The sequence below is a fragment of the Neocloeon triangulifer genome, unplaced genomic scaffold (genome assembly GCF_031216515.1).
Source record: "Neocloeon triangulifer isolate White Clay Creek 2 clone unplaced genomic scaffold, ASM3121651v1 ptg000002l, whole genome shotgun sequence".
Lineage (NCBI taxonomy): Eukaryota > Metazoa > Arthropoda > Insecta > Ephemeroptera > Baetidae > Neocloeon > Neocloeon triangulifer.
Genome location: NW_026775545.1, coordinates 1,755,913 through 1,769,160, shown reverse-complemented (window position 1 = coordinate 1,769,160; position 13,248 = coordinate 1,755,913). Strand labels below are relative to the sequence as shown.

At 40.7% G+C, this 13,248-nt stretch overlaps 3 protein-coding genes and 1 long non-coding RNA gene across 6 annotated transcripts; 2 read left to right on the top strand and 2 right to left on the bottom strand.

Moving 5' to 3' along the window:
• Positions 1-61: 61 nt before the first annotated feature.
• Positions 62-1,860, bottom strand: LOC132203923 (3-ketodihydrosphingosine reductase). Its single transcript, XM_059632095.1, has 7 exons — positions 1,566-1,860; positions 1,335-1,500; positions 1,133-1,275; positions 892-1,083; positions 662-829; positions 505-606; positions 62-443 (listed from the first exon to the last, which is right to left on the bottom strand). Exons 1-7 carry the CDS (start codon positions 1,683-1,685, stop codon positions 342-344), a joined length of 993 nt encoding a protein of 330 aa, XP_059488078.1. The 5' UTR covers positions 1,686-1,860; the 3' UTR covers positions 62-341.
• Positions 776-4,147, top strand: LOC132203914 (replication factor C subunit 4). The gene is made up of 6 exons (XM_059632083.1): positions 776-2,397; positions 2,459-2,638; positions 2,690-2,788; positions 2,843-3,039; positions 3,095-3,489; positions 3,547-4,147. The coding sequence occupies exons 1-6, from the start codon at positions 2,279-2,281 to the stop codon at positions 3,628-3,630; spliced, it is 1,074 nt and encodes a 357-aa protein (XP_059488066.1). The 5' UTR covers positions 776-2,278; the 3' UTR covers positions 3,631-4,147.
• Positions 4,148-4,493: 346 nt separating this feature from the next.
• Positions 4,494-13,111, bottom strand: LOC132203823 (breast carcinoma-amplified sequence 3 homolog). Of its 3 annotated transcripts, none has more exons than XM_059631949.1 (10): positions 12,685-13,111; positions 12,108-12,231; positions 11,178-11,546; positions 9,163-9,473; positions 8,803-9,102; positions 8,498-8,741; positions 7,971-8,444; positions 7,670-7,880; positions 7,464-7,604; positions 4,494-4,695 (listed from the first exon to the last, which is right to left on the bottom strand). In XM_059631949.1, exons 1-10 carry the CDS (start codon positions 12,918-12,920, stop codon positions 4,586-4,588), a joined length of 2,520 nt encoding a protein of 839 aa, XP_059487932.1. In that variant the 5' UTR covers positions 12,921-13,111; the 3' UTR covers positions 4,494-4,585. The 3 variants fall into 3 exon arrangements, with proteins under 3 accessions (XP_059487932.1, XP_059487914.1, XP_059487922.1); XM_059631931.1 differs by lacking the exon at positions 4,494-4,695 and adding an exon at positions 4,946-7,041; XM_059631939.1 differs by lacking the exons at positions 4,494-4,695; positions 12,685-13,111 and adding exons at positions 4,946-7,041; positions 12,332-12,581.
• On the top strand, positions 10,562-11,705 carry LOC132203954 (uncharacterized). Its single transcript, XR_009442486.1, has 2 exons — positions 10,562-10,763; positions 11,170-11,705. It is a non-coding gene; the product is annotated as an uncharacterized LOC132203954 (long non-coding RNA).
• Positions 13,112-13,248: the final 137 nt, after the last annotated feature.

Sequence of the window (13,248 nt, the reverse complement as noted above, 5' to 3'; positions counted from 1 at the left end):
CATATGTATAATAGTCAAATATTTCATGGTAGAAAAGTGGTTGAAAAATAAAGAGTTCTTAAAATTTTCAGTAATTTTCATTTTTATTTCACTCACGTATGTTATTAAAAATTCAAACTTGGAAAGATCAAGGCAATATGTGAGGATTTTGTTGGAGACAAGCAACTTTTATCATTAATGGAACACTTTAAGCTTTTGCTTTTGAATTAAGTTGTGCTTTCAAAGATTTAAGAAGATATTGTACTATTAATTAAAATGCTTTAAGATAACCAGCCAAACACGACATAAGTGCATTCGGTAACTTTTAGCCCAACATTGACAAAATCAGAACGGAAAAAAAATTATTTTTGCTTCTCTCTTCTTGCTTTGCAATCAGCAACAATGTTATCCATCTTGTTCACAAGATAAGCAGCAAAAAGACGCAGGAAGCCAATAGAGCCAAACTAGATTTTCAAAATTTTTTAATCAAATATCATTGAAAAAATAATTTGATTTCAAAATTACCTGCCACAGCAATTCAAGGCCAGAGGAAGGCGGAATAAAACCAGCACAGGCAATTGAAGCCAAGGCACCTTCCCATCCAACAGTGCTCAAGAATTTTCCCTTCTGCAAATACAAATTATCAAATTCCACGTTCTTTATTTATAAAGAAAAATTTGACCAGAGCATCATTCATCATCTTTGTGGCAACAACGTCAGGGGTGCTAAACCCAGCCTCTTCGCAAACTAGTTTACACTCCTCGGGCTTTTGCTTCAATTCCTCTGCCAATCCAGGCGTGTCAGTGTCGGGAGGAATGGCCAGAGTTACGGAAACTCCATAGGGCTTTGTCTGAAAAATTTTACATTAAAAAATACTCATTTTATATTAGAGGACTTCGAGCATCAACTAACTTCCATTCGAAGGGACTCGGCAAATCCTCTGATGGCGTACTTGGTGGCACTGTAGGCGCAGTACCCATAAACTCCGACTGAAGCTGCTTGGGACGCAACGGCGATCACGATTCCATCGCCTCTCTCCTTCATTCCCGTAATCACCGCTTTGGTCGGCAGAATTGTTCCCAAAATGTTCAGATTTGTAACATACTACAAAATAATTAAAAGTACAATTTGTAACAAGCTTGAGGGAAAATACTTTGATATCATCGTCTTTCAAATCCTCCAATTTCCCACAAATTGGAGATCCAGCGCAATTTACGAGCATGTAAATTGGCCCATTGACATCTTCAGCATCTTTCATTTTTGCCTTCAACTCCTCACATTTGCCGCTTAAGTCCACTAAAAATGAGAGGTTTTAAATGAGATTAAATTGCTGAATGCTTTGTGAAAATGCATACTGGAGATGCACTGGATTTTCTGATCTGGATTTTTGGCTGCCTTCTTCACATCTTCAGCTGCTTTTTCCAAATTCTGCACGTTTCGAGCCACCAAAGTCACGTGAGCACCTCTCTTTGCTGCCTCGATGGCAAAACTCCTGCCGATTCCAAGCGATCCGCCCGTAACCTGAAGGAGAAATCCATGATTTAGAATAAATTGATCTTTGCTGATAAAAAATTTTCAGGCATCACCAGAACATGTTTGCCTTCGACGGAGCGCTTTTTGCGTTGAGTGAAATGAGAAATGACCAGCAAAATCACGCTGGCAAACAAACCATAGCCAACAAAGGACGTTGATAGACAGCACAGCATTTTGAAAAGAACAACTCAAATGAGTTCCGAATCTGCCGAATCCCAAGAGCGAAGAACTCAAAATTGAAAATTCGTTTAGTAACTAGCAACAGGGAAGTAAAGTAGTTAACAACTATCACTATCTCTTAAAACGTAATCTGCTACAAAATTGTTTAATAACCACGCCCATCAAATTTTGAGTTTTCAGAACACGCGCGCGGACGAGCCCATTTTTATCGAAGTTTGATTGGATGAATTCGAAATAACTGTCCAATGAAAATAATCAATTAAAAACTAGCATTGTAAACCGGTTCACCTATTTTTGAGAATTCCTTTTTTTCAGCTAATTTGTCGCTTTTCAAGATTATTTTTTAAAATCCAGATAGCTTCATTTAATATTAATTGTATTTTTCTTTAATAACGAATAAAAATTTAAATATTCGACACTTATCTAATATTGAGAGTTTGTGAAACATTTGTAAACCGGTTAACTTTGTAAAATACCGAAATTCTTGCCGCCAAATAACACATGTCAGAGAAAAATACAGCCAGATTTTTAATTTTCGTCCAATTTTAGTCTGAAATTTGGCGATCGCAAAAAATATTTTACAAAAATGGAAGGCTTTTTGAAGACGGGAAAACTTGGAGCGAATGCAGGCTCATCAGGAATCAAAGGCAAAGCAAAAGCAGACGCTGCAGAGAAGAAATCCAAAGCACCCTGGGTCGAGAAATAGTATGGAAATATTTTGAATTAAATTTGAAAGTGAATTTAACCAATGAATTTCATTCGACAGTCGACCAAGAACGGTGGAAGAAGTCGTCGCCCAACCTGAAGTCGTGTCAGTTTTGCAGCAGGTGTTGTCAAAGGGCGCTGACCTGCCAAATTTGCTTCTGTACGGGCCCCCTGGTACTGGAAAAACCAGCACGATTATGGCTGCAGCCAGGCAGCTCTTTGGAGACTTGTACAGAGAAAGGTAATCCAACAATTTATCAGGACTTTAAGTAATTTATATCAACATTCAAAGGGTTCTTGAGCTGAACGCTTCTGACGAAAGAGGAATCCAAGTGATTAGAGAGAAGGTGAAACAGTTTGCTCAACTTGCAGCCAGTTCGGAGAGACCAGAGTAATTGAATATCATTTTAATATGAATATATATTAAAATAATTCCCAACTTTAGTGGAAGGAAATGTCCTGGTTTTAAAATCGTTATTTTGGATGAAGCCGATTCGATGACCAAACAGGCTCAGTCTGCCCTTCGGCGAACCATGGAGAGGGAGTCGAAAAGTACAAGATTTTGTCTTGTTTGCAACTATGTGTCCCGAATCATCGAACCAATCACGTCCAGATGTGCCAAGTTCCGCTTCAAACCTCTGAGTAATTGCTTAAAATTAAAACTTTAACTTCTAAAATTAATTGATTTTGAAATCAGGCATAGAGCAATTGACTGGGCGTCTTGAGATGATTGCCAAAGAAGAGGGCGTTGCGGTGGGACCAGAGGCCATCGAGGCCGTGATTTCAACCTCGGGTGGTGATTTAAGAAGAGCCATCACTTGCCTCCAGTCTTGTGCTCGGCTGAAGAGCAAGGGTGTGCCCGTGGAAAAAGAAGAAGTCGTCGAGTTGATGGGAGTCGTTCCCGGAAACTGGATCCACGGTTTTATGGAAGTTGCGGGATCCAAGAATTATGACAAAGTGGAAACTTTTGTCAACAACATTCTCTTGGAAGCATACTCGGCCTCCCAGATCATGCTGCAGCTGCATGACCGCATTCTGGACAAAGAAGACATTACCGACGAGTCCAAAGCTGAAATTTGTGAAAAATTAGCGGTCAGTAGAAATAAGCGATTTTTTTTCTAAATAAATATTTAAATGTATTTTCAACAGGTTTGCATGGCCGCTCTTGAAAAAGGCGCCGACGAGTATCTTCAGCTGATGGCCCTTGCGTGCACAATGATGTATGCTTTCTAACATGTTCTGTACAACTAACTAATGGTAAATTTCAAGAAATAATTCATCTTTTGAGTGTAGTTGCTACACATTCCTCAGTGCAACATATTTTTGTGACACATTTTTTTTATTTCATAAAATACATCAACACTCAATAATAAATTATTCGTGTTTTAATATTTGTCACCCAAAGTTTCAGTGTGTTTGTCCTATTTCAAATTGGTCAGCACTTAATGTGAGTGAGATTTTAAAAATTGGTTTGGTATTTCAGAATTTTTAATAATTTATAATGCGATCTGATCTTCTTGTATAAAGCAATAGCTTTTTTTAAAGTTGACAACCTTGTAATTTTCTTATATTTTGAGTGAACTTGAAAATTTGATTTAATCAATACGTCTTAAAAAATGAAAACTATCTAATAATTTCATTCCTGCTCCAGCAGAATATGCTAAACTGCTACTTAAACATTTCAACGTGTTATACTCTCTATGTTAGAAATTCGGCAAGCGTTATTAAAACCTATGGATTTAATAAAAGTGAAAAGATCTACCTCGGAGATCAATTTCAAAAATCACGAACAGTATCATTTTTGTACTCCTCTGCACAACAACTTCAATTTACACCCAATACAGAAGCCGTGGAACTAAAAAACTCATCAACGCCCCATTACATTTAGTGTAAAATATGTTTCATAAAATTGCTATTTATACCAAAAATGTTTTTGATTTCATCTCCTTAAAATGGAAAAACAGTGAGCAAACCAAAACGCCTGGAGCGGCAAACTTCTTTCTTTCCACGGACTAAATTTTGGGTAGAGGTGATCGTCTCATTGTTACGATAAAACTACTGATTTTTAGAGATATATCTGTATCACAATCACTGCGCGGCTCCACTCCTGGTCCACACGATCACTAAGCAAAAGGGGAAACTAGTTGTGTCTCGTCCTGAGAATTGCGGCCACACCGGCCCGCAGGTGTCAAATGGAGTCGGCGTCCGTGGGAAAGACGAGACCGCTCGAAAAACCATGGTCACAGTTGCTGGCCGAGCTGAAGCTGCTTGAGCTCAGGTCCTCCAAACTACTGTCCCCTGCAATTTTTGTTTAGGATTGTTCACACTGCAGCTAATTGACAGAAAATGGCATTGACAAAATAAATGCGACCGAACGTTATTATCACCGTGAAGCTTTTTTTTTTCATTTTTGAATTGATTTAAAAATTCGAAAAAATTCAAAAAATCTGTGAAATATTTGAAAAAAAAAATGCTGCTTGGGGAGATGCTAAGCAGATTTGAGGAAGGGTTTGGCAAAATGTGTAAACGGGTTGCCAAAAGACTGGAGTTTAGTTGCAATTAAAATAACCATCTCTTTATTCTGTGAACAATAAATAAAGTCATTAGCGAGAGTCAATAAATATTTGTCTGGTTATACATACACGCAATGTCAGATTAAATTTCCATGAGTGCTTGGCTTATATAATTGATTCTTTTTTTTACATACTGGACACACGACATTTCGGAGTGCTGAGAGTCGCACACTGACAAAAATTACTTTCCACAACTGGTCAAGGCAACAATTAACAATTAAAAGTGGTGAGTGGCATATTGATTTAATTTTATTGGTTGAACTATGTCAGTCTTAAATTACTGTTTTTCAAAACAGAGCAACAACTAGAAGCTTGAGAATGCAGGCACGAAAAACCGCTAAACTAGCAGACGACATACTAATTTTTGAGCATTAACATCTAAAGTACTTTAATATAATTACTTTGACATTGAGAAACGGACATTATGGTGTCTGCATTGCCACTCTTTTAGTTACGCCTTTCTTTTACTCGCTGATAAAGCTGTGTGGTTAACAGGTGTATATTAGAGAGTACATACAATGGCTATTTTTGTGTCGCATATATATGCACCAAAGAGAAGTACATTAAGGGGTAAAATCATACATCGTGTGTGTAAAAGCTACACTTATCCACTAGCAAACAATAAAATGGTAATATTAAGATTTTTTATTTGACAGGCACCGGGCAGTGAACAAATAAATTAATAAATTAAAATCCATGTAGCTTCGAGGGCCAGTTTAAAACGCCCAAAAATGCTCGAGATCAGAGAGATAAAACAATTACTAACATTGCTCTTTCCAATTCCGATAAAACATTGCAGCCTCGTCATTTTATTACTTTTTGTGTGTACAGGTTTTCAGAAAATGTTGGTGTTGGCACTGTGCAAATTTTGAACGGCACATGGCACCATTTGATCTATAATATATATTACTGTGGACTGCAATTTAAAAGTGGTTAACATTGACGAAAGAGCAATTTTGTGGTAGTGTAAATTTTTGGGCGTTGATAACAAAAATGATCGTTTATGTGAAAGATAGGTTTGGATTCAGTCAATTTGAGGGCGTTCGTCTCAAAATTGTTTCACAGTCTGGTGGTCAGCAGTGCTGCCGTCATTTCTTCACTTTTTAATACTTTTTTTTTTGGCAATTTTCTCACTTAACTTTGTGAAGAGAGATTATAGTATAGCTCACATATCAAGTGCTGGCCATTGTCTAGTCAATTACACTTAAATAAATGAGGTGCTCAAAGTTAAGTGACGTAAATGTAAAAGTAATATATATGCAATTTTAATGTTAGCGTTAAAAGTTAATCACAATATAAGAGACATTAATTCAAATTAAAACCCTTAAGCGTTGTTCTCCACAAACCGTAAGGTCTGCGTCTTGAGTACTAAAATACCAAAAAAATTGGCAGAGTAAATGATAAAAAAAAACTCCTCTGAAAAGATTCAGCTGAATTGTAAATTAAAAATTAAAAATGAAAATAAAAATGACTTCCTCAACAAAAGAAAATATTGCGGTTTAACATAAGTTTGTTAATGTATGTTACTGCATTATATAAATTATAAATGGCCAGCACAAAACAGAAGGCAAAAGCGCACACCCTATTCAAACAAAGTTGGTCCAGTGGGCCTCAACGGCCCACATTATTAGGCTACCAAACACAAAGCGTTATTTCTTCTTCTTCTTGGCCTTCTTGCCCTTGGACTTGTTGCTGTTGTTGTTCAGGATGCCGCGAGGAGGTTCCTGATTTTCATCAGGCAACTCGGCAATAACCTCGACAGTGGGGGGAGCCTCCTCCATGATAGAAGGGACCTCTTCAAAGGGCTCTGCGGGTAGCAGGTCCACTTTGACAGGTTCCTCGAACGGAGGCTCCTCCACCTCCTCGAAAGGTTCTGCCAAAATTTGCACCTCCTCCAGCTCCTCTAGCGGTGGCGATTCGCGGCCAGGAAGAGCCTCCTCGAACTGCTCCTCCTCAACTGCAGGACTGGGTGCTCTGTTGGCGTCCGGCGACTGCAGAGTAGCCGCGACTGTGATCAGAACCCGAGGCATCAGTTCCTCCACGGACGGGCAGCGGCCAGCACTTTGGCGTCCTTCAAAGAAGAAATCAGCGCTGCTGCCTTGACATTTTTCTGACTGCCGATTCGCAGCCCACACGTGATGCCAGACCCCTGACTCAGTTATTTAAAAAAAAAAAAAGACAACAACACTCGGTGCAATTTAAGATTCCAAATCTTGATGCACTTGGAATTTCAAGAGAGGAAAAGTTCAAAGTGATATAAAAAGAAGTCAATGATGACAACTTTCGAGGTCATCCTTGACAAATTTGTCTGAGTCAAAAGTTTGGCTTCCATTCTCGACCACGACAGACAAAGGGGAAGAGGAAAAAAAATGAATACCACTCTCCGAGCACACACAACGGGCCTTCACTGGCCCATTCTACTAGGAATGCTTGCATTTCAACACTACGGGTCTGCTTTGGCATCTCCCTGGCAGAAGGGGGCAAAAATCTCACCTGGGTCTTTAATCGGTGCTCCAGCAGGACTCTCAAGCATCGCGTCTGCCAGATCCTCTCGAAGTTGAGACTCTCCTGCAACACCCTCTCCTTCCGTCTCCCCATACATGTCCATCAACCTAGGCGACTGATCGTAACTGTCTGGAAATTATCAATGCAAAGATAAAATTAACATTAGTTAATTTCTAATTAAATGTGACACATACTGCAAGAACCAGATTCTATTAGCACCGGCACAATTCCACTGCTTGGCATGTTGACTGGATGTGACCTAGCCGGCCTGCCGCTGGTGCCCACATCCATTGTTTCGCGCTCAATTGTGCCATTAGGGCCTTTTGTGGTTGTATACATTTTGAAGGTGAACTGAGGGCCCATCCAAAGGCGACGATGGGGACCAGCGTGGGTAACAATTTCAACCTAAAAGATTTTAATTTTATTAATTATATCAAAATTTCAAGTTCTCCCATACGTAAATTTTTTTAGTTAGGTTTTTTTAAATTGTATTACCTGGGATAGCCACGTGTCATTGTTTTCCTTGTTTTGCCTAGCAGTTTTGTTCAGGTTTCCGCTGAAGAGCAGAGGGTTGTCCGAATTAAGAGGGGGCTGAATTTCATGGCTTCCTGGCTGGCGAAGCAAAGCCCACTGAGCCTTGGCAGCAACAGCAAGCTCAATGGAGGCTTCGTCTCCGATCTTCTCCTTTCCAGGAAGAGGCCTCGGCTCCAAGTGATATTCAATCAAGTTTCCATGGCACGCAGCAACAAACAGAGCCTCGGCAGGTCGTCTCTTTTCCCTCTCCCTTCCTAGCAATCCACCAGGTCCAGCCAGCCAAGCCCTTGGCCCAGCAAAGGTGGCAGCTACACGAAGAGGCAGACCGTCGTCGGACGAAGTGCGGCCCAGTCCAGGTCGTTGACTGCTTTGTATGGCAGGATTGGCTGCAGAGGCCGCCAAAGGTTGACGAAGTTGAACCAGGGGAAAGAGAACCTGAATATTTGAACTGATAGGATAAGTTTTTATAAACCATGATAAAAACAAACCGTTGGTCTTGGATATGGTGGCAGGCGGGGGTTGGGACATGGCAGAGGGTCGTCCAGACCAGCACTTCGATGGAATCGGCTGAGTCTGTTGACCACAACGCTGGATCCGTGGGTGCGCATAGATGGATTTCCACCATACGGGTTCACAGCAAACACATGTGTGGTGCCTCTCAGGGTGCTCACAGCGCAATAACGGCTGTCAGTCGAAAAGATGGCATCCTGCACTTTGGCTGTTGTGTCTCCCCTGAAATTAATATCAAAATTTTCAAATTTCAAAAAACAACGTTGGAGGAAAGTTTTCAAACCTGTGCAGAACATAGAGATGGTGAACAGCACCAAGGGAGCTTCCACATGGATGGGGATGTAGCTGGAAGACGTGGAAGTCGTGTCCGTGCTTGTCAGCGGTCAACAGGAGGCTTCCAGAGGGATCAAAGGCCAGATGCACGATGGGAGCTGCGTGGGCCACAAAATGAGCCACAACAGCCTCCTCAGGGTCCTGCCCACCCTTGGCCACGTCCAGGACGGTCACCACCCCAGGCGTACTTGCGTCCGGCGCAGGTGCGGCCTGGGCCACCTTTTGACCTGTCAGACTCGAAGCCACTTCTCTGAAGAGAAAGAGGTTTAAAATTTTCTTTTTTTTTTTGGTAAAAAACAGAAAAACCAACCTGATGCCCTTCCCTAAGGTTTTTGCAGCCTGCAGCACTGTGGCCGTGTAAGAGGGCACCCCTTCGAGTTCGACGCCTCCGGACGAGCGGACAGAAGGCAGGAGACGGCGGTCGGCGAACGCAAGCCAGCGAGCACCCAGAGCAACGGGGTTGGGGTTGAGTCCAGGGGAGGAAAAGCAGGTGGTGACGCTGAAAGACTCCTCAAGACGGGCGGCGTCGAAAACAGCCACTCGCTCCGGAAAGGTCACAGCGATGCAGACACGGCTCACCAAGATGTCATTGACAGCGTGTTTGAACTTGATGCTCTTTACCTAAAATCATTCCAAACAAAATTCTTGTTATAAATCAACAACAATCAACAATATTTTAAGGATAATTAACCTAAAACTTGTTTTAACAATACCAAAAAAATATACAGTAAATATTTTTCCGTTAAAAATGTATGATTTAATTTCAAACCAAAAACAAAAATGGATTGATACTTGTGAAATAATCTATGCAACAATACTTCCAATCCAGAAGTATTAAATTTATAGTGCTACAAAACTATTGCATCCCGCACGTTCTACCCTGAAATAACATTTTTTTATTAATAAGGGTGGTTTCAGCAAAAACCCATCTCCCAAGGTACCTTAACTGAAACTCAAAATGTTGACCCTTTTATCAGATTCCATATTCCACATTCTTTAAAGCAAAGTTTTTCTTGCAAAGTAAAGTCTAAGAGAAACTTCTAAAAAAAAAAAAAAAAAAAAAAAAAAACACCTGGAAAATACATTTTAAACAGATGAGGAAGTGCAGTGAAAACGTGTTTCTCCTCCATATTCTTTCTTCTAGTGCTTTTTTATTTTGGCAAGATGTTGGGAGGATGGGTTTAAACTAAATAACAAAAACTTGAAAATTGATTTTTTTTAAGGCATGGGTGAATTTTTTAATTTTTTTTTTTAATTTCAGCATGTGGATACAATTATTTTTCTCCACGGGTTGATAAGAATGACTGTCTGATTGTGAGAAAGTGGGGTTTTGCAAAAATAACCGTTTGAAAAGGAAAGATGAAAAATAAGGTAAACTTTATATTGAGAAATGAATTTATGTGAAGTTTTTCTAGCACATTTTCAGTAAAACCATGTAAAACCCTCTTAAAAATTAAAATATTTGTTAAAATGTAAATAAAAAATATCTGCGTAAATGATGAAACAATGTTTTCATTATTAATTTAGTTCGTTCCAATGTATCAGACTGCTTTTTTTTAATCCACCAGTAACCAGTAAATGTGCATTGCAAGCAGTGTACACTGAGAGATATGCAGAACGCGATTAAAAGGCAGACAGCGTGGAGGGGCAAAAACAAGTATGCGCATTGGTAGGGAAATGATAAGCGCAAAACATCATTACATGTTCAGCACGGCCGATTGCAACATCAAGCTATAAAGTAATGACAACTGTGTGTGTGCCGACTGACGTACGAACAACTGGCAAGTGGGGAGCCAGAGGAAAATTATATTGCTGCTTCACAGTAAAGGTCTCGCACAACAAAGTGGGGACAGTTAAATTGCATTAATTTTGCAAGAGAAAAAAACGCATCAAGGGCAACTCCACTTTTCCGTGAGATATTCCTTTTACTCACACTCGATGAAGCGTAAAAAGCAAAACATGTCATGATAAATACAGAAGCTCTACAATTTTGTGATTCAATAGAACTATAATTTTTTTTAAAGAATGCATCTGTTGCATGCAGCATTAATGTTTTTTTAAGTGATTCCTAATAAGTTCAATGGAAATTTTGAGGTCAATCAATTCCATGGTTTCATTACGTCAACCTGATTGATTTAATTGTTTGTTTCAAAATACAATTCATATTAAAACATAAAATTTACGCAACTATTTGTTCAAAATTTGAAAATAATTTCTTAATTTAAATTGAAGCAAACCTGTAATGCTTGTATTTAAATATAGGCTTTAAAAATTAATTTGATTTCTGAAATATGAAATTATTAAATAATTTTTTTAGTCACAAACCTGCTCTCCGTCCTTTAATGAAACGAAGCTGACCGAGCTGAATTGCGGTCCGGAGCCAGCGCTGTCGCACAGGGCAACCAGCGGCCTCTTCTTGGCCAGGTGACCTTCGTGGGGGAGGCGGGGCTCCGGTGACGGCAGCAGACGGAGGGTGCGAACCACCCCCTGTCGCCAGGCAAGCACCTCTGTCGCCTCCCCCGAGCTCGGCACCAGCCACACCTGCACTCCGACAGCATAGCCGAGCACCAGCAGCAGCGGGGGACCTCCGACCCCAACCTCTCCCAAGAGGTGAGGGTCGTTGGCGTCCATGGTCTCAAAACGGGCCCACAGGATGGCATCTTTCCCATCGACCAGCTGTCCAGTCATGTACCCCTGCAAAGAGACCACGGAAAGGGTTAACAAAGGTTGAGAATTAATTAATTATAATTGAAATTCCTGACTGACGTTTAGTTTCTTATTGATCGTGGTTTAGAAATTTTATTAATAGGTGAAAATGTGAATTACCAAATAAATAAATTAGAACTGATACAAGGGTTTTTGATGATAATTTGTTTTCATTTTTTGTTACTTTTACCTTTACTTGAAGGCAAGCAGGTGACAACAAGGTCTCAAGAAAAAAATGATTGTAGAAACAGGAAAGCAAAAAATAAACTTAATGCATGCCATAAGCGTAAAATAAAAAAAATGTAAATCTGTGAAACAATTGTGCATCTAAACTCCAAACATTTTGATTTCCTCACTTTGGTGGCATTTTTTGATAAGAGAAAACCGAAATAAAAATAACAATACGTAATTTGTTGTTAAAAGAGGCCTTTTAAGGTTTGAATCGCTATGACGATGTATATTATTATTAAAAATTTCATTGTTTTTGATAAAGGTGTCGTTATCAGGAGGTGAATGCCCAGGTTGCTTTCACCAAGTTGACTCACTCACCTGGGGCACGACCTCGTTTATGAAACCAGCGACGCTCTCGAGGATGGTCTTGTCGCTGACTGACTGTGGCCGCACCCTGAGACCCTCCTGGGGCCGCCTGCGTGCTGGTGACTCGGCCGACATGCTGAAAGAAAATAAAAAAACAAAATTAAATTCCAATCCAGAAATAAAACAACAACACGACGCGATGCGTTGTTATTAATAGAAATTAATTTAGTACTTGCCAATTTCCAATTCACAAAAATTCGAGAGTTAAATCCGATATGAGCAGAAGAAAAAGTAGCTCAGGTATGAAACCGTCAGGTAAGTGGTTTATATTTTCAGGTCACTTTTGGCAAAATTGCTTCCAAGAAATGCAGCAAAGCGCGTATATCCAGGAAGCGAACAACAAAAACAACCTGGCGTTCCGAAAACGCAGTTGTGTGAAAATTGGTAAAAACTACGACTTCAGAGGGAAAATCAAACTAATCAAAGTCCAGAGTGACGAGTGTCGTCCGAGAGCGACGCCCAGCAAATAAATTCGCTCGAATATTGGCTAAGAAGCACGCAATATAATTGCAGTAGAAAAGACTCGTACCTCGTCCTTGGCTCAGATGTGCACGAGAAGAGGCCGCCCCCGCGCTCCCATCCACCCTTGGCGCCGCCTCCGTCGCCGTCCGCCTCCGGGCTGTCGAAGGCAACGCACTGTCCGTCGACAGTCTCGAAAATTCGGCCCGAAATCGTCGACGAGAGCTGCGAATTTGCGACGCAGTTGTTGCTATGCCAGCTGATCTGGAGGGGCTCCTGGCCCGCGGCTGACGTCACTTCGGGCATCGCAGCCCTAGACCTGCCGAAGAACCCTTGCGGAGGTCCGGAGGCGCGTTCAAACGGCCTCGGTGCACTCTGGGCAGACGAGGGGTGCGATCTGAGCTGCTATTTCGGGCATTCAGCACCGGAGCCTTGAATTTCGAGGGGTGGAAATTGTGCTCAAAGTTTTACGTAAGCCTTCTGAAGTGGTACCTGTCAAGTGCAATGGCGCGATTGGCTCGATTCGGAGGGGAACAGGGGGAGAAAAATCGATTTCTCGTCCGCAGAAGCGTACCGGTTTTTTATTTTGCAAATTTAATTTAACCGGTGAATTTGTCGGTTTTTCGGTATTTCA